The sequence below is a fragment of the Trachemys scripta genome, chromosome 7 (genome assembly GCF_013100865.1).
Source record: "Trachemys scripta elegans isolate TJP31775 chromosome 7, CAS_Tse_1.0, whole genome shotgun sequence".
Lineage (NCBI taxonomy): Eukaryota > Metazoa > Chordata > Testudines > Emydidae > Trachemys > Trachemys scripta.
The window spans coordinates 64,193,352-64,215,006 of record NC_048304.1 but is presented as its reverse complement, the minus strand read 5'-3'; the positions used below and the strand labels follow the sequence as shown (position 1 = coordinate 64,215,006).

At 40.9% G+C, this 21,655-nt stretch overlaps 1 protein-coding gene across 2 annotated transcripts in view; it reads right to left on the bottom strand.

Annotated features, from left to right (window-relative positions):
• Nucleotides 1-21,655, bottom strand: part of LRMDA (leucine rich melanocyte differentiation associated) — a 929,770-nt gene that overhangs the window by 411,542 nt on the left and 496,573 nt on the right. For both annotated transcript variants that reach the window (XM_034777348.1, XM_034777349.1), the window contains one exon: nt 4,275-4,401. In XM_034777348.1, coding sequence (XP_034633239.1) covers nt 4,275-4,401 — 127 coding nt within the window. The remainder of the gene's footprint in view (nt 1-4,274; nt 4,402-21,655) is intronic.

Here is a 21,655-nt window from a genome sequence, read left to right as displayed (position 1 = left end):
GCTCAAAGAGACCACCACCTGCTCTATCACCCTTACTCCCAGAGCCCTGTAGTCACTTCTGATCTGCTGAGGGTCATACCTTGCAGTATCATTAATGCCCACATGGATGAGTAGCATTGGGTAGTAGTGAGAAGCCTGGATGATCCTTGACACTCCTCCTATAATGTCTTGATACAGGATCCTGGCAGGCAACACTCCATTCAAGATGCTAATCAGGATGACAGATGGTTGCCTCCGTCCTCCTGAGAGGGAGTCACTGACCACCACTACCCTACATTTCCTCTTGGGAGTGGTGACCAAGCCTTTGAAGTACAGAGCTTCTCCTTCTCCACCTTTGGGGGCAATTCCTCATCCCTTGTTTCCAGGGCAGCATAATTGTTCTTCATCAATATGGTGGATGGGTTGGGAGCAGGGAGGGACCACTGCCTGCTGCCTGCTACCAGAAGTAACCAGCAGCCAGGGTCCTCCCTGTGACTGAGCTGTATCCTCCTCCCCCGGTGGTGTGGCAGCAGTCCTCTCTAGCTGGAGAGCTTCCTCAGCCTTGGAGATCGCCATATGAATACCCATATTCTATGGCAAGCCAATGTAGTAAATTGTGTTATGCTTTTGGTAGCTGGTGTGATTCAGGAGATGGGCTGCTGCATTGTGAATCATTTGGAGCTCCCACATTTTAAGGTCAGTGCAGTAATTCCTAATACAATGAGCTGTAGTAATCCAGCCTGGACATTATGAAGACCAGACCTTGGTCTGATAGTATTCTCTGCTCTTGCCAAGAGCAGATGGAGGAAGGTATATTTGGCAGCTGCACCGATTTCTCTTTTCCCTCATAGCTTCCAGTCTGTCTTGCTCGGGCTTTGCTTCACCCATCTACCTTCCATCCACCTGCTTATCTTGGCCAGGCAACAGTGCTACCAGAGACTGAAATGAGAAAGATGTAGAGCTACACATTATTTAGATTTGAGAATGTGATTGCTTCAATTTGATGATGATCAGAAGAGATTCAGGAGAGATTCCACAGGTGAATGGCATGGTACCAACAGGGAAGTTAGCATCTGAAAGAGAGGCGGTGGGTATGTCTACACTGAAGCTGGGAGCATGCTTCCGAACACGGGTAGACAGACGGGTGCTAGCACCACTTGACCTAGTGGGCTAAAACCAGCAATGTAGCAGGGGTGGCAGCTCAACCTAGCTGCTGAAGTACAAACCCACCAGGACCCCCTGCAATATGTACTCAGGTGGCTAGCCTGAGCCGCTGCCCTTGCTAACCCTCACTACACTACTATTTGTAGTGCACTAGCTCGAGCAGAGCTATCATGTGTCTGCCTAGGTCCACTGGGAAGACTCCCAGCTGCAGTGTAGGCATACCGTACGTGCAGTGTGAAAGGACCTCAGCCAACTGCCTGCTTTCCACTAGCTCCTGCTAGGTATTCGAGGTGGGATAACCACAGAAATATCTAGTAATACGCAAGTAGATATCCTCCCTGTCTGGGTGCAATATGACGTCATCCATCAGCACAAATGCTGCCATTTCGGTTCCATCTTCTGACCTCAAGCCTGACTGGCAGAGGTACAGAATCTTGGTAACAGACAAGGTGCAGCTGAAAATGGTTCTTTGCTAGTGTTGTATATAATTTGATGAAGATAGAGGGTTGTGTACAGGCAGTAGGTTGATAGGCCCAGGGATAGATTCCTTAGTACTGACCAAACTTACTGCATATTTGGGAGCGAGTGATCTTCCAAAGTGGTATTTATGAATCTCTGTGTAGGTAGATTCCCAGATGTTTTTCTCAGATATGAAGGGGATAGGTCTGAACTAAGCTTTCTTGTAGTATTTCAAGAGTCTCTTGTTGTGAGCACGAGACAAAGACTGGAAAAGGGGAGGGATGTTTCTAATCCTGGGCTCAATATAAATTCCTTTTGCCTGGAGAACATACCCTGAATCCAGGTGATCCTTCTTGTCAAATAGGGTGACCATTCTTCATGACATGCAATGCCGTCTTCTTCCAGGGTAGTGTGAAGTTAATCAGAATGGATACAGCAGTTCATTATCCTGAAGAATTCAGAGAGCCATGACTTACTGGCTGCTAAAGTGCTCTAATCACTGCTTGGGAACAGGACTAGGAATTTTTAGGCTTCAAGTCTACCTGCTTCTTCCACAGATTTTCACCATTAAGCATTTAATTTCCTTCCCTTCTACTCCATGCACCATAGGTCATCTCAGAAATAAAATGGATTGTGAAGATTTCCCTTTTGGAAGGATAGAACAACTCCTGTTTTATTCTAGATGGTTCTTCCCCCCGTTGTCATGTCCTTTTCCACAGTGCTACTGCACTCTGGCTTCTAATATCACTGCAGTCCACTATAAACTGATCCCCTATGGTACACATTTCATTATGCTATTAAATATCCATGGCCCCTTGCAAATAGCCAAGTACAGGATGTACCAGTTGATGTGCTGCAGGAGGCTCACATGAACCCTCATTCTTCAAATGTGTCATCCAAACTGAAGAGAAGATTATGGTAGATCTCCTTCCTCTCTGCCAAAGATCACCTATCTATAGAACTCAAAAATACTTCTGAAGAGCAATTTTTTCCCCTTCTCTGCAAGGTCAACACCCTCCCCCCTCCCCCAACCCCCCGCCTTGACTGTACTAACAAATTTTGTGTAGATCCATTGTTAAATTATTGGCCACACACTACAGGAATGTACACTGGTATATGTAATTCCTTATCCCACAGAACAACTGAGTTTTCAGAGAGACACCCGGAGAACTAGCCTTCATAATTTTAAAACTGCATTTTTAAAAACTGCTGCATGGACCAAACCCTGCTCACCTTACTCACAATTACTTTGAGGGACTGTTCACTGGACTAAGGCAAGCAGGATTTGGTGCTATATATTGAACATCATTGTAATTCTAACAGAACCTCTTTAAATTGCACTAAAGATATTTCCTTCTCTGATTCTGTTCATTCTGTCTTGATTCAGGAGAGTGTCCTCTACTTGGCAACAGGGGAATGCAGCACTACACACACACTGATCTGGCAACCCACACTATATGCCCCATGCTGGGGGAATGCTTCATCAGATTTTGTACCAGGGGGAAGGATCAGCAAGAATTTTTTTGTTTGTGCTGTGTCGTAGTGTGCTTGATCAAGGTTTTACTGTAAAAGCAAATAATAAAACAAAATAATTGCCTATATCCAACCCTCAGAACCTTGCCATTAACCAGAAACCCAACCAAATTAAACTAGTACAGAGGTGATCTTTGGAACACAGGGGGCTGCACTGGCAAGTTACTCAGATCCCAAGATTACACCTAATTTTGCTCATATGTTTTCAATATTTTAAATTTAAAAAGTCAAAGATAAATGTGTGCAACTCTAATATTTGCAGCTACTTTTTATGCACCACAAAAAAATTTATAGATGACTATAAATTGCTTTTCTGTTTGCATTTACTGTAATAAACGCCTGAGCAGCTTTGTCCTTATACTGCCATTACAAGGAAGGGGCCTCCATGGTCTGTGCTTCAGGACTCAGCAGGTTGACTTCAGGCCACAGTTTGATCACCCCTATCTTTGGTGAATATAGGTGTGTGTGCGCGTGTGCACATGTAAACACATGCACTAAAATATTGCTTCTAATGGCGCTTAGCACATGCTTAAGTGCTTTGCTGGTTACTGATGGACTTAAGCACATTCTTCAATGTCGTATTGAATTGGACCCATGTTTAAATTGCCTTCATCTTTTGGGGTTTTTTGGGTAGCTAATAGGAAAGTCATCAATTCAGTGACTGACTCAGAACTGCACGCGCGCAGCAGCTACCAAACTGTTCATATTGACCAACTGCATTAACAGATCACTACATCCGAGGAGTTTTTTTGTTTTAAAAAGGAGGTATCCAAAGTACTAAAAGTTTATGCTATTTCACTGCACGCTCTATTCCACTAGAGGTCAGCCTGCAACAAAACCCCAAGCAAACACGGGAGCTGCTGCACACTGCCAGCATTGACATTATTTTCTTTCTCTATTTTATCTATTAAAAAAGATTCCTTCAGAGCCATAACTTAGATCTCACTCTAAAATGGAGCAACAGGAAGATATAATGGTGCATTTCATTTATGAATGACCTATAATAAATTACTGTGAAGTATTCCAGGTGCCAAGAGAGAGGCTGCTTTGTCTGCACATGAACTATATTTCACATACTTTAATTTGGCTGACACATAAAACTCATTTGACATTTTGCAGGTATTTCTTTGAAAGGATATTTGGTTCTTGTTGAGCATTAAGGTATGGAGGTGAGGTAACCTGGGTAACCGAAGGTCATTTCCGAGGAGATTGTTGTCCAAGATCAACTCTTCCAGGCAACTGAATGTTTTTAGTCCTTCTAGTGACCTGCAAACGACAAAGACAACAGGAAAAATGATACTCCATTAAATCAGAGAGGCCATTATGAGCTGAAATAAATATTTTAACCTTCCCTTTCAAGAGAGGGAACAGTTTTGGTTTGGCCCTGTCAGGAGAGTGAATGACAAGAATTAGTGGCAAGGGGAATGCTGGCACGGCAACACATCCTTCACATGCTGGCAGGATGAAGGATGGGGGTCACTTAGTGAGTAGCCAGGATCCAAAACAAAAGGCTTCAGATATGGGGCCTGCAGGATGAATTTGTCAATGTCTTGTGCCTTCAGGCACCCAGCCTCGCCTGACCCTAACCTCCATTCCCAAGATAAATAACTCTGTCACAGTTCACCTTCATTCCCTGGACACCAATTTAAGTTGTCATCCATCATTTCTGCCAAGAAATATCATACCCCAATAACAATAATAAATACAACTTCAAGTATCATTTCTTAGCAGTTACCCTACATGCAATTATAGGAAAAGCTGAGGGGATTTTTCTTCTTTTTTATTAACTGCTTAATTTGCTACTGCTTGCATCTCTGCGACCAACATAAAATGCTTCATATCTGCAGAGTTACTCCAGACACAGAAGCCATATGCTTTGATTTTAAAACCTACTGCCCCAACCCAGGGTTCAAATTGTAGAAAGCAAATTTAAAAAGAAGAACTTTACAGAATAAAAACGCAAATGCCAGGTATCTGTGGGAAACCATCACCCAGTTAGGAAAGAAGAGTAAGATATTGATGAGCTAGCTTCCCTGCTCTGCTAGGGCACTTATTCCAAAATTAACTTTTAATTTCATAGGCTTGCACATTCCTAAGGGGGGTGAGGGTAGGGGAGAAAAACCCACATTAATCAAGAGAGAAAGCAGGTTATATGGAGCAAATGAACAGACACACATTCACAGCTCATTCACCTACCAGACACCTAGAGAGATGCTGAGATTGCATGACTTGACAGCTGATCTACTATGCCGACCAGTGGGAAGATCATCACTGTATCTCCTGGCTGTTTTATAAAATGTGATGAATAAGGGAGATGCAGTCTACACTATTTATTCATTTTCTAATGACATTTATACCAGGGGGATTTCCCCCGTTCCACTCCCCATCTCTTTCTTTGTTTCTTTTCGCAAAGATCCATTTAAAAAAATTAGGTAAGCCTCTTATAGAGAGATATGGAACATGTCACTAATGGAGGAATATGCAGCAGTTAATATGAAATGTGATTTTTTAATTGCATGAATTAATTTAATGTCCACCAAGTCAACAAAAACCCAGACGTTGTTTTTGCAGATCCATCACCGCCTCCCCCATTGCCATTATGAAGCATAGAGGGTGCAAATTGAAAATTCCTATGTGGGAAGTCAAACCTGCAACCTTCAAACTAAAGTTTAAGGGCACTGTCTACTCAGTTATAAATATTCAAAAGTAAAAATCAGCAATCAAGTACTTAAACAGCACCTTCAGTCTAAGGATCTCACAGCACTTCAAACACTTACACTGCATTATCTGAGGGAAGTATAGTTAAGTATCCTTAACCCCATTGTACTTATGGGCAATTGAGGTACACGGAGGTTAAGTGAATTTGCCCAAATCAAGTCATTGGCCAGGTCTACACTACAACCTCTTGCTGGAATAGCTATGCCAGTCAGGGGTGTGATCTCTGGCCCACATAGCTGTGTCAGCAAAGGCCCCCAGTGTAGACATACAGCTTATTTTATTTGTTTATGGTTTGGGGGGGTTTGGGGGGAGGGAGCAGGGAGGCAGCTGGAATAAGCTATCCTGACAAAAGCAGTTTTTCTAGTATAAGCTGCATGCACACTAGGAGCATTTTTTTAGTATAGTTAGGGTGACCAGATGTCCCGATTTTATAGGGACAATCCCGATATTTGGGGTTCTCTCTTATATAGGCGTCTATTACCCCCCAATCTCAGTCTCGATTTTTCATACTTGCTATCTTGCTATAGCTATACCAGCAAAGCACTCCGTACAAGGCCTCTGCCAGGATCAGGATTAGAACCCAGGTCTGCATCAATGCTTCTGCACAAGTACTGGTGAAAGAAAAGCAATCTAGAGGAAGTAGGAGCTAATTTATTATGCTGTTATGATTTTTAATTTGTTTATTTGACAAACCTAGTTTAGAAAATTCCTCTTAAACACTCTTTATTATATAAATAGTTAATAGTGGAGTATATCCAACCCTCACTTTTTAATATAAGGCTTCTGCTTGCCAAAAGGAGTTCAAAATAGACCACTACCCTGTCAGCACCACAGAGCCTTATGGGACACTAATAGATCCTATGTGAATAAACATTGCTTGGGTTCTGGTCAGTGTCAGCATCAAAATACACATTGTTCCTGAGTTATGTTATGCAAATATAATGCCCTTATCATGAGAATCAGCAAATGGTTGGCAACTGGCAAGGAGAAGAAAGCATACATCCAAAACTGCTGCAGGGGAGGCATAAAACAAAATGACAAGCCATGAAGTGGGACAAAGGCCCTGAAACACTAGAGGGAGTTGCCTATTGAAACGGCCTTTCTTTCTAAATCTTAGGCTGAGTACAATGGTACTAGCTTTATAGATGAGTAGAGAAAATTGTGTGTAAATCCCCTTACACCTGTCTGGTTTTGATAATTTTTGCCATGTAATGTTATTAACTGCTCAGTTAAAAAGGAGCCGTGTTACACAGGGGGTTGCTTATTAATTGTTGTTTTTATGTCCATCAGCATGGTGTGCACTTGGTGATTTAATCAGCTAAATTCAGAGCCTAGGGACAGGGCAGGGATTGCTACAGTGCAGAGAGGGTGTAGACAATTAACATAAATTTACATCCATATGTTATTTTGCTATTCACAGAATTGTCAGCTTCCCCCCCTCCTAGTCCCACTAAAGAATCAAAAAAGAAATTCATTTGAAAGTTGTTGAGGAAACAAGGAAGAAATTTTGTTTGCTATCATGAGTGATATAAGTTATCAAATCTATATTAAAGTGCAAATGTATCCTCATCATAATATATAAGGGGAATGTCATCTAGTAGTTATATCCTGGGACTGAAAAGCATAAGCTGGAAGTATGAGTCGATATGCTACTTGAACTTCAGCAAGTCACATAACCTCTGGGTGCCGTGGTTTGTCATCTGTGGAGTGGGAATAAAATCTGCCTACCTGATACAGGTGTGAGGCCAAATAGATGTTTGGAAAATGTTTTGAGGGCCTCAGGTGACAGGTGCCATAAAAGTACAACATAAAATATTACCCTTTCAATGAAATGCTTGAAGGAACACATTATTGTACTCAAAATATATTATTAACATACCCAAAAGTGAAAGGGTGAGAGAGACAGCAAAAGCAGCAGTTATATCACTGTGAGAAGAATGGTAAACAAACAAACAAACAACCAACAAAACCTAGACAGACAGAGAAAGCTGGAGGAATTTTCTGAGAAACAGCAACATCTTAAAATGAAATCTCGGATGCTTCCTCATAGTTCATAGCAGGGGAGCAACTCCCATCTTGGTCAATTAACAGACACAGCCTCACACCACAATAGAACCAGGACATAAGGGGTAGTGGCAGCTAGCTCTTTTCCCTAGTTGGTTTAGAAAGATAATAAGCATCACTGAAGAGTATTGCAGGTTGCTTTTTCCCTGTTCTAATGACATGAAAGCTGCCCATTATCTCACCCACAGGTACCATCTCAGTTACCTCATTGCAGGGCTCACACTCCACTCCCAGAGGAGAGCAAGTGCTGCCAAGAGATTTCCATTGCAATTTCCAAAGTCACATCAAAATGACAAAACATCACAATGTATTCAGCTCTGCCTGATCTGTACAGAAAGAACTTTAAGTTTCCACTGTAATTAACCCTATCCTCGTTAAGATAATTATGATCAAGCTCCCTGTCACAGCTAATATCACAGCATCATTGCCTATGGCTCATGCTTTGCCCTCATTAGCTTACAAAAACAGTGCGCTAAACAGGCAACTGACTCCTTCTGCAAAATGACTTAAGATGTTCTGTAACCAGACAGTAAATAATCCTTTAGAATACAAAGGTCTCAGCAATGTCCTTTTATCCAAGTCCTTCAGCTAATCAGTCTGATTTCTCCCAGCTCGCTTTTCCATAATTCATTCATGATTTCCAGCAAAGTTTTAATCATAAAGGAATGTCACTGTAGAGATTTTTCTGTGCATGGGCACAGTAATTGTTGACTATGCTATTTTATACAGTCCCTCTGGCTTGATGTGGAAATGGATTTGGTTACACTGAAACTAAATAGCAGCTCCTCTTATTGGTAATATTTGGCTGTGCATTCACAGGATTTTGAGAGAGAGAAAAGCAATGTTATCTCATCAAAGAATGGCCAAACCTCCATATTATGCAGTTGTCCTTGTCCTGAAATAACAGTATGCTCAGAAGTATATTTAAAAGAGAACATGCTGCCCTCTCTCTCTTAATAAGACAGCTGACTCATTCCTAATTAGTTTTTTTCTGGTTTAACAGGAAAAAGAGAGGGCAGTTAACCATATGTAAATGAGAGAGTTTGGCTTTTCCCTTGAAATTGATTTGGGCTCTGGTGACAACAGATAGCCATTAACAGAAGTTAAAAACAGAGCTGTTACCAGAGGAGAACTTGTTTAAATCTCTCACTCCTTGCCTTTCTAAATTTCTTAGCAGATTAAAAAAAAAAAAAAAAAAGCAGCAGCACATACTGAGGCACTAATCATAATTTCAGTATTTAAATTAAAGAAAACTAGTCTGATTTGTGCTTCTATAGCACCAACTGTCCAATGATCTTAAGGCATTTTTACAAATGTTAATGTATTAAGCGTCACAAAACTGCTTTGAGCAAAGAATCGCCTTACACAGAGGGTAAAACTAAGGAAGAGAGCGCAATTAAGGGACTAGCCCCAGTTGACACCCAACAATTCTCTAGGAGAGAAGGGAACAGAACCCAGGTTTCCCAACTTCCAGTCCCGCACTTTAACTACCACAACAAGAGAGATCCACAATATAAATGGAGACATTTCTAACTTGATATACCAAGTTCACATGGGGGGGTTCAGCAAAACTTGCTCTGAGTTTCAGTTCCCCCTATTCTGACTCCACATTAAGTCTCACTTTCAGTTCCAATGAACCTGAAAACCTGAAGCAAAACTCAACCAAAACAATAAGTCCATTCCCAGCACTTGTGGGACAAGAAGGGGTTTGCATGAAACTTTTAGCCAGGTTTACAAAGCTGGACTGAGTTCCACATTCAGAATGATACCACAAACCAGATGCGGTTGCCTGATTTTCAGGTTTTATTCTGGACTTTTTTCTCAACTACAACTATAATTTAAGAAAAATCCAACTAACAAAGATGACTCTGGGTTCAGTTCTAATGCCAAGCATCTTCCCTCTCTTCATTCAAATCCCTCTTTAAATCACATCAGTGTCAGCTAAGCTTCGTGTGTTGTTGTGGACCCATTAATGATGAAAATCAAACCTACAAAATCTAAAAATAACCTACCCCATATAATTCATAACAAACTGTATGTAGTTCACTCTCTCTCAGGCCAGATTTGCACTTTAAATGTTTGGTAGTATATTAATGTTGGTTAGGCATGAGATTGATTTTTAAAAAACGTTTTTATACCAGCAAAAGGCCCTAGCGTAGATACAGTTATACTGGCAGAAGAGTGCTTTTGCTGGTATAGCTTATTTTATTTGGGGACATGGCATAAGCTATACAGCCAATATAAACCATGTCTACACGAGAAGTGTTTACCAATATAGCTATCTTTGGGCTGGTCCACACTGGGGCGGGGGATCGATCTAGGAAATGCAACTTCAGCTACGAGAATAGCGTAGCTGAAGTAGACGTTTCCTAGATCGAACTAAGTTTACTTACTGTGGGTCCACGCGGCACAGGCAAGCTCCCCTGTCGACAGCGCTTCCTCCTCTCGGTGAGCAGGAATTCCGCAGTCGACGGGGGAGCGCTTCTGAGATCGATTTATCGCGTCCAGATGAGACGCGATAAATCGATCCCAGAAGATCGATCTCTACCCACCGAATCGGGCGGGTAGTGTGGACCTACCCTTTGTATAGCTATACCAGCAATCCTTTTCTAGTGTAGGCTAGGCCTCAGTGTAGACTGTAATCCCCAAAGAACAGGGGCCAGGTCCTTGTGGTCCATACACAGTGGTGGCACATCAATAATAAATGCCATCTTCTCTCCAAGATCTCTGGGGCTGTTTGCACAGAGGCTGCTCCCGAAGACTACAGCATGCATCACTCCACTTGAGGCAGTATGGTATCTGGATGGAACTGTTTCCAGATTCCTCCCACTGGACCAAAACTGAAACCAGGCCTTCTAATGAGTGGTGGAGAAAGGATGAAGTGAAGGGGGAGGATTGGCAGTGACCACTAAATAACCCTCCTCCTAAAGAGAGTCTTCATGAGATTAGATTTGCATACTACTTGTCTGTGATACTAACATACAAAAATCACAGTAAACATTGGAATTGACCCTTCATCCCAAACTGGTTGCACAATGTATCCGAGAAGCTGTTTCCCTTACTGCACACACTCTTAGACACACAATGAATGGATAATCTGTCCTTACTCGCCTGCTTTGCTCAGAAACTACATGTATTCAAGGCGATGTGTGTATGTGTGTGACATTAGGTTCCACACATACAGCAATGACAGATCTTACAAGACAAGTTAAAGAATAAAGCTGTACAAGAATCATTTCTTTTACAGGCTGGATTCTTGAAAACACATTCTCTCATTTACTTAGTTTTACAATCCTGAATTTTGCTCTGTGCTTAGAGTATGCAGTGCTATCAATCCCAAGTGCCCAAAAACAATGATTCAGGCCTCCAAGAAATCAAGAATAGCTTAAGAATCATGAGATTAAAAAAAAAAAAATCTCAGTCTTCGTGTTTTTGAGCCCGTAGGTGCATTTGGGTCATGTTTTCAAACTTCTCTGTACAACCATGAAGACTAGAAGCTTACTTTTTTGTATAGAAAAAAAATGAGATTTTTGTATCACCTCACTCCTGGAGTTGCAGCTTTGAGTAAAACTCCAAATATTGAAGGATATTAAGGTCCCCATTCTTAGGAATGCTGCTTCTGTGATGTGCATAGTGGTCCACAGTGACTTCCCCTGAGTAGTTTGTTACAAATGGCCTTTGATAAAGTATGAAGGAGTGCAGTAGTCTGTTGCCTAGTGCAGTGGTTCGCAAAGCCGGTCCGCCGCTTGTTCAGGGAAAGCCCCTGGCAGGCCAGGCCGGTTTGTTTACATGCCGCATCCACAGGTTCAGCCAAATGCAGCTCCCACTGGCCGCGGTTTGTTGCTCCAGGCCAATGGAGGCTGCAGGAAGTGGCGCGGGCAGAGGGATGTGCTGGCCGCCGCTTCCCACAGCCCCCATTAGCCTGGAGCGGCGAACCATGGCCAGTGGGAGCCGCGATCGGCCGAACCTGCGGCCGCAGCAGGTAAACAAACCGGCCCAGCCCACCAGGGGCTTTCCCTGAACAAGTGGCGGACCGGCTTTGAGACCCACTGCACTAGGCAACAGACTACTGCACTCCTTCATACTCTATCAAAAGCCATTTGTAACAAACAACTCAGGGGAAGTCACTGTGGACCACTGTGCACATCTCAGCAGCAGCATTCCTAAGAATGGGGACCTTAATATCCTTCTCCTCAAACCCTGGAAATGATTTTGCAAGGAACAAGCACAATGTGGGGGAGGTTGTTGGTTGGTTTGTTTGTTTGTTTGAAACCAATATACCTCATCTATCTCCTCCCCATTCCTAACAAAGAACTTGATCATAACAAAACCAATGTTTTCCAAATTCATTTTAAAAAGACATATACAGTGCCATTTCCTAATTCTGTAAGAGCAACAAAGAGTACTGATTATAACTGGTAAAAGATCTAGTCAACCTTTCAAAAACCACATATGTAAGGTTTATTAATTAGTTATATAAAACAAACACCAACCAGATAAAAGTGCTATGTTTCAACATCATTTGTAAAATCCTCTGACAACAGGGATGAAAATAGGGACATCCAGAAGTGTAATGGCAGTGCCATTATGGAAGTTTTACTTGGAAGTATTTTGAATCATTCTATCACTCTAATTCAGAGAGTAACCTGACCCCTCCCCTTTCTGAACAGAAAAAGGAGAGTTGAAAGCCCATGGAGAGAGAGTAAAGCCCATTTCAACTACTAGAGAATGGTGAGAAGGGGGAAAGAAAAGTAATTTTTCTCCTATCTTCCACAACAACCAAGGCTGAGGATTGACAAGCAAATTGACGCACTGCTCAGAGGGCAAAAGATAAATGTTTGATGAATTGGCCATTGCTGGAGGAGTGATGGGCTTCATATGTGCATAATGGACTAGCTGCCGTTCAATTCAGATTGCCTGCCAAGATAAGAAACCATAATGAATGGACGAAGCAGAGCCTGTACCATAAGAAAGTATAATCTGACTAGTTTTAATAAACTTAATAAAAAAGATGAAGCAGAGAGAGGCAAGGAGTACTGGCCTTTGTGACCAGCTGTGAGAGGTGAGAACAAATAATAGATGCTCAAGCAAGACAGAAGAGAAGTGTTGCGGACGTATCATTTGAATCCCTCTCTTTCATTATTAAGAAGTGTCTTTAGAACATCTAAAATAAACCACATGCACAAAAACAGAACAAAGCATAATAATGTTCATTATACCCATTGTAAAAAGACTATTTTTTCTCTTTCCACCCAACAGCTACACATATATACTCTCTCTCTCTCACACACACACACACACACACACACACACACACACACACACTAAGGCTAGATCCACACCCAAAATGTTTGGTTTGGGGTGTAATTCTTTACAACATTTTATACTGGCCAAAAGCCCTAGTGCAGGGGTTCTCAAACTGGGGGTCGGAACCCCTCAGGGGGTTGCAAGATTATTACATGGGGGTTGCGAGCTGTCAGCCTCCACCTGAAACCCCGTTTTGCATCCAGCATTTATAATGGTGTTAAATATATAAAAAGTGTTTTTAATTGATTGGGGGTAAGGGAGGTGTCACACTCAAAGGCTATTTGAAAGGGGTCACCAGTACAAAAGTTTGAGAATCACTGCCTAGTGTAAACAAAGTTATACAATGCCCCTTTGCCTGTATGTCTTATTTCATTCAGAAAACTGATATATGTTTATCATCTACAGCACTCTTTTGCCAGTATAAGCTGCATCTCCACTACAGGTGTTTGCTGGTAGATCTGTAACAGCAAACCCTTTCTAGTGCAGGCCTAAATTCTGCTGGGTTGCCAATGAAAGTTCTTTTGGTTCAGACTTTGCCCTTTCAGGGCCCAACTGGGGTCACAGGTAGCTTCCAAACCTACAGGAGACAGACAGCAATTTCAATGCAGGAGGTGTTTTTAATTTATTTAGCATATCCATCAGGCAACTTTCACTTCAATGCTGCCGTATTGATCACAGTGAAATCTCATGTGATTTTATCAATGAGGGCCAAAAGGAACAACCGCAGAAGCAGTTCTATGCATCTTGAAAGCTTGTCTCTTTCACCAACAGAAGCTTGTGAAATAAAAAAAGTTTCCTCACACACTTTGTCAGCCCAAAGCAATGTCCTTTTTCACAATTAAGGGATTATATGGAGTGATGAGCAGTCTTTTTTATTCACCTAGAAAAGCAGAGTGCAGGTCACCTGAGCAATCCCTCTCACTGGAAACTCCAGTATTTAAGGTCAAAGTTGCTCCAGGATTCACTGTCCTGCATATCTACTGCAGTGACACTTTGCAACAATAACAGCCACATTAGCAACATGAAAAAAGCGCTAGAGGGCTTCGTTTACTGTACATCTATTTGCAGTATTGTTTTTGTTCATCAATAACAGTGATCGCTATGGAAAAACAAATCAACATTCACCAAGATGGTGATGTCTGAGATAACAGTATTTTCCTTACACTTGAATAGGAAATGATTTCTTGGATACTGTGCTGCAAATGTTTGTACTTACTGACATTTTAATGGTGACTGTTGTAAATGCACAGGGCCATATTCACTTTTACTGCAAATCTTCCTTTATAGAATGAATAGCAGTAGTACCACCAGCAGAAACCTACTCTTAGAAGAGATCCTGCTGCAGTTGAAGGCAACAGGAATTTACACCGACTTCAGTGGCAGCAGGATTCGGCCCAGGATATGTCTTTACACTACATTTACAGGGGATGGAAATACACTTTGCTGTAAAATACAGTATTTGGCCATGTAGAAGAGTTGGGGTTTTTTTTGTTTGTTTGTTTGTTTGTTGTCGCCCCCCTCTCCCCCGGGTAGGAAGGTAGGGATTACAGGGGAAATCAATCTGAGGAAAAGGCAGTTGGAATGCACAACACAGAATAGTATGTTAGCGCCATCTGTGTCCTCTCCCTTTTTTTACTTTTTCCTTTGATAATGAAAAATAAAGAAGGAAACATTAAATAGTCTCCTTTCGTAAGTATTCAAATTACCATCTTCTTGATGTCTCTTATGCAGCCTGTGTCAGATTTTAGCAGAAATGATTACATGCAAGAGAGATGTCTAGTTTTCAGTATAAATGTTATATAACTGCAGCTCAGTAAGGCTCCCACTACTGAAGAAAATAAAGTTTTAAGGCAAGAGGGTCTCTCCTCTCTCTCCCTGTGTATGTGAGTGAGAAAGTGAGGCTGAGTGCCTGAAGGCACAAGAGTGAGAAAGTGAGTGAGAGAGAAAGACAGAGAGGTAAGGCTCAGGAGTGCCGGGTGAATTATAGACTGCCTCTCAAGATTCACAGCTCTTCGTGGTAGGAGGTTAATATTCTCACATGTCATTAGGTCTGCTGGCTCTACTGATGGCTCATTGAATCAGGCAGCAAATTATTTCCTCATGCTGCAGAGGACACAACACTTCAAAGGGAAGGAGCCAGGGTCAAGACGGCTCTCCAGTTCGATTAATGAGTTGGGATCAGCAGAGGTTGCCTGTAGGTAAGAATGTGACTGAAGCTTTTGACAAAGCTGACTTTTTGAACAGGACTTGACCCAAGCCCCTTGCCCCCCTCACCACCAAATTTTATTTCCAACTATTGCCTCTGTCTGACCTGCTCAAGCCTGTTGGGATAGTTTTGACCTCCTCAGTCTTTGTTACCAGACACAGGAGCTGTCTGCCTATATTTGATGTGTCTCTCTCTAAAGGCCACATCATCTTATCTGAGTCTCATCAGAATACTTCAGATCTGCACAGCAGCAAAAGAATATGATTCAAGAGGAATCATTTCAATTTTTTAATTTTCTTACCAAATTTGTTTGGAGGGTGGAAATCACTCAAACAGCAGCTTTCAGTATCCTAAAGGAAGACCGATTTCTAAATGTCATTAAAAGCAGACAATAAAAACACAAAGATTGTTAAAAGCATACAGCTTACATATTAAAATGATGGAAAAGCAGAAAATATACGCTCCTGTCTGCATGGATTTGCTGACTAAGAATATTCTCAGCAAATAATGTATTATATCAAATATTTCTGTACAAAGTTTTTATTTTTATTGCCTTAGTAGCAAGAGATAAGAGACAATTAAAACTTAACAGCCACTATATTCGTCTCTCTCTAAAAGCTGAACTATATTCTCAGTTTGATAGGTCCCTGAAATATTTTAATGCATATTTAAATAGATCTAATAAACCACTAAAGTGAGCTTCATCACACTAATGCAATGTTTCTGATCAGGTCTACCTACACTTCACACGTTCTCCAGCAAGAATGAATAACTACATCAGCATGCAAACTGTTGGACTAGTAAGCTTCTAAAATCATTCAGTTACTGTTTATTGAACCTAGGGCTTTACCACTTAGACACTGATCAAGTCATTCACTCAACTTTATTAGAAAAAAAGGTCTTTAAAAAAAGATATGAGTTCAAGAAACTTCACCAACCTTATAGTAATGTTTCCTGGCTGACCATCTATATTGCCCTGCAATTTGTTTATTTTTTATTTTTTTAAAAGAGACAACACTTTAACTTTAATTTCTGATTTATTTGCCCTTCACTCACATTTTGAAAGATATTTTTAAACTTCATTTTGAAATGAAACTGACATTCCAAGGGCCTGATATACCAGTAAATATTTGTTACACTGAATTCATAGTCAGGGCCGGCGCAACCCATTAGGCAGCCTAGGTGGTCACCTAGGGCGCTACAATTTGGGGGGCGGCGACCACGGCAGTATTTCGGCGACAGCTTCTGTGGGGGGCGGCATTTCGGGGCGGGACCTTCCGCCGCCTAGGGCGGCAGAAAAGCTGGCGGCGCTCCTGTTCATAGTGTGTACAAAAGTTTAAGCTAAAAGATCAGTCCAGGGGCTGGGATTTGCTTAAGGTTTTCAGGACTATGTCTTTTTTATTTTCTTAACACCAAGGCCAAGAGTTTCAAAAGCATGTGCCTGAAGTTAGGCTCTTAAGTCTTAGACGTGTACAATGCTGAGCACTATGCAGAGTGCATTGACTTCAACAGAAGCACTTTTGAAAATCTCGCCACTTATTTAGGAACTGAATTTTGGTCACACTTTCAAAAATCTTGGCATAATCTCAGTTTCTTGACAGATCCTTTCTTTTGTTGTATATACATACAGTTGTATTTGTTTTGCAAGTTTATTCTCTTTTCCCTTCTCTTTCCCACATCTTTCTCAGAGTTCAAAAGCATATTATTATTATTATCATCATCATCCTTGTTACAGATATCCTTATTGGAATGGGTTTTTTAGCCAGAAAAAGCTAGTAAACAGATGACTAGGTCTATTGAACAGGAATTAGGATGGGAGTGACCTCTATATAGGTGAACCAGCTTGTAAGAGTGATCAGAATTCTTCCAGACAGGATATCTAACTGCTTAACAGCATGACTTTCACACAGGTGTATCGTTCTAAATTGTACATATACAAGCAATGGACCAAATTTTGCTCTTAGTTACATCCATACCATGGTAACAGTGTAAAAGTGGCAACACATGAATACTTTTACTCCCATTAGAATGGATCATGTATACATGTAAGCTCAATGGGACTATGTATAAAGTTAAGTACATGAGTAAGTCTTTGCAGGATGAGGGCCTTAGATTATACACCTTTATCTTCTATTCAGTGGCAGGTGGTTGTCTTGATTTTTTTTTTCCATTTTATTGCTACTAATTTGTTCCATTTTATACTCATTCACAATTAACTAACAAAATTTCCATCCAAAAAAGGAATTACATTACCTAAATCAAGTAATTAAAAAAAAATGCTAACAATTTTTTTTTTTTACTGCTTATCCTCATTTAAACCTCCTTCTTCCCCTTTTAATTTGAATACTTTTCTATTGTTCATATATCGCAAAAAAGGTAATGGCAGCATTAGCTCATTGCTTCAGTGTCAGAAGCAGCAAGTACTTAATAGTGAGCACGGTTAGTCAAAATAACACTCTAGAATGAAGCCTCCAGAATGACACAAAGTGTCACTCTGCCATGGGAATCACTGGAGTTTCCCAGGAACATACATGATTGACAACAGATGTGTCTCCTCTAGTTCCAACACCATTTGAAGAGAAAGGAATAAGCACATCACAGAGAGTGTTAGATGCTGCCCTCTTGACAGCATGTTGACATTCCATTATTAATCAGCAGTATATTTAAAATTGGACTGGACAAAACACTGGAGGAAAAAAAACCTGTAGCGAACAATCCTACAATAGAAGAAGGATAGATTAGAGAATCTAATATGTTTGTTTCTTAATCACTAATTGATATGATTTGGCCAACTGAACGCCTATGCATATGGTATACAGCAGAAATACCCCAGCCATGTGGTTCTTTGAACATACCAACCACAAATCTATTGATTATACTCTATTAGCTACACCTTTAAAAGACATGCCACTCTACACGCTTGTTGTAAGCGGGATGGGGAGGAAGTAGAAATTAGCATGGGTGTCATGGTGGGAGGGATAGCTCAGTGGTTTGAGCATTGGCCTGCTAAACCCAGGGTTGAGAGTTCAATCCTTGAGGGGGGCCATTTAGGGACCTGGGGCAAAATCAGTACTTTGTCCTGCTAGTAAAGGCAGGGGGCTAGACTCTATGACCTCTCAGGGTCCCTTCCAGCTCTATGAGATAGGTATAACACAATACTAGTCGTTATTGCACTACATGTATTTACATGCATCACAAAATGAACCATAGCTCCATCATTATTTAAGTAAACACCTTAATTTCCATCTTAAAATTGTGGAGCCAAATCTCGCAAGCAACTTCACATGAATAGTCTATAATGCCTGTGACAGAGTCACTTGCAGGAGCAGGGTTGTGTGGTGAGACCAACAAGGCGAGCTAGTGTTAGCCTCTGCACCACAATGTGAAAAGTTTCCATGTCTAGAGAAGGTGATGGATGACTGAAGTAGTATGTTCCCCCATATCACGAAAGGGCAAAATCCCTTTCACATCTTAGGAAAAAGTACTGAAGTGGGTATAGATCCCTATATATTCTGTGATGAAATTCAGCTTTCTGAACTTGGGGTCCCATATTCATTAAGTCTCACCTCCCATCACAAAAAGTACAGGCCCTCAAAAGAGATCAGAAGTGCCCAAAGGAGAAATAATAAACCAAGGAGCATTAGATTCAAAACAGAATGAGATTTGCAACAAGGTCAGAATAATGACAATCAGAATATACACACTGAAAAACATGGAGGGCAGAGGCTGAACAACAGGAAATAGGTTAATTCAGGATGATGCTAAGTCATTGTAAACTATAGCAACTACTATAACTACCGTTAATGGAATTTTGTATGCATTTAAGTTTAAAAGACATACCTTTCAGATAACAATAAACTCAACTTCTCTCCAGTTAGGTATCTAATTCAAAGTAGCTTGCTTCAAGCCTTGTTTGTCATGTTCATTCACTTATGTAAATGTCTAATCTAAAATAATGACCTTGACTGTGTTACCATTTTCCCTAGGTTTTCAAACTAATTATCTCCACACACAAAGAGGTGACTGGCTACCTATTATCTTGGAACCCTTTCAGACAGTGTAAATAACCAGTTGTCTCTGGTGCAAAACAACAGCAGCCAAACCCCCACCCCCCCCCCCCCAACTCTTGACTCACTGGGAGAGAACATATGAGTGCATGTGTTGAGTTATAAACCAACTGGGACATCAGTTCAAGACTTCCTCCCCCCTCCAGCTGGTGAAATTTTTGGTCCATGCTATAAGAAGGTGCCTGAAGATTCCAAGACATTAAATTCCCCCATCTGGTGACTGGGTTGCAGTGGCTTATTCTGAGAATGCACTGGCCCTGAGTTCACACTGCGTACACAGACAGAGTTTGTTCCTGGGGCAATCATATTTCTGGACTGCACGCACTGCAGGTCTCGCTCATCATGTTACCAAATTCCTCAGTAACTGTCACAGTGAATGATCACTGGGACTCAATAGATGTCTGCAACATAGGTGCCCCAATGGCCTATATAAAACCACTCCCCCTTCCACAGACCACATCAAAGCACTTTTGCTGTCTCGTGGCCTTTTACACAGTCATTTTGGCCCCTGCTATAAAATTTGGTAGTAAAGGTTTGGGTTTAAAACATTAAAAGAAATAAATAGAGAAGGATTTTATAGTTGAAAACCTCATCTTGTCATTACTGAAGGGTAAAAAAAAACCTTAATTTTTGTTAAAATTAAAGCAAAAATTAAATCATCTTATTATGTAATTGGAACTAGGCTTCAGGCGTTAGCAGTAAAGAAGGGATTAAGGCCTCAACCACCTGGGTTGTCATTCTCCTGGGCCCCATTACCACCCCCTTATTCGTTTTTATAGCCAACAGATTAAAATGCGAGCGCCGCAATCTTTGATCTTTCACTTGCTGACACAAATCCTTTCAAGCCTCCAACGTTTTCTGCTGAGGTAATTAGTACTAATTAAAAGGTTTCCAACAGCCTTTGCTCTAGTTTTTTTCCCCTCCAAAGAAATTGCTTTTACAAGTGCCTTCCATCTTTGAAATGTATGCATCGCTCACTTTCTTCTTTATCTGACTTGGAGAGATCAAGTGGATTAGTGACTCCATTATTCCCCAAGACAAAGCCAAACAACAGGTTTTTACTATCTCTCTGACCTGTTGAGGTACAGGGTGTATATTCAGAAACAAGTGCCTCCGCTTGTATTTCAAAGACAGTCCAATTATGCCCTAAAAAGACACAATGCAGGGTTTCTGCATTTAAGAATGGACATCATTTAATGAGGCAGTGTTCTCTCAGAAGTGATAGAGGCAACTGCTTCACTAATCAAACTGACAAGTTGTAGAACTAATAATAGGGTCCTCTTTGTTTGCATTCTTTTTATGTGTTTGTGTATCTGAGAAGGTACAAACAACTTCTTTTCTGATAAAAATTCCAACTTTGCTATTGACTCATATTTGCTACTGAGTTAAAAAAAGTTTAAGAAATATCTCCTTGAAGATAATTTGAAGGAGATGAAAGCCCTTTTTGCAAAAGTCTCTGACGCTGTAATTAAGCAGCATGCTCTGTTATAAGGTAGATTGATAGCTGACTAAAATATTACTGCGAACAAAACACAGTGTTTTATGGGGTGTCTGAAGTATTATTGAAGACCCAACTTTAAAAAATAAAAAGCTGTAACAAAAAGAAACAATACTTTGCATTGAGAAAGGTTTATGTTTTGAACTTATAGGTTTTCAAATGATTGCTCCATCGACATGGACTCTATACGGATCATTTTTCTTTATGAAAACCTGGAAGCTTTGTGCCTACTGTGATAAAAATAAATTACACTTCATGCAGCAAAAGTGCTGTTCAGAAAAGAGGACAGTTCTCCAGCTCTTAAAGTCCTCGCTTCCTATTGAAAAATGACAGCAGCTCTCTCATGCTGTAGTATCTCTGGTACAATAGATCAGGAATCATACACACAGCCAACAAGAGGCTATCTAACTTATTATATGCACAGGAGTCTATTCTCTTGCGATGCCAGCGCAAAACTCCTGCTGACACTAATCGGAGCTGCCTGTGCATATCAAGAGGAGAAATGAACCCAGAGAGTATATCAGAATTTCTAACCTGAAGTTAGAAAGTTTTTGAATTAACAGTACAGGAAAGTCAATCAATATCTTCCTGATCCTTCCTATTCTTTTACTTTCCTTCCAACAACTACGACTACAGTAGCAATTTCTTTATATTTAACTT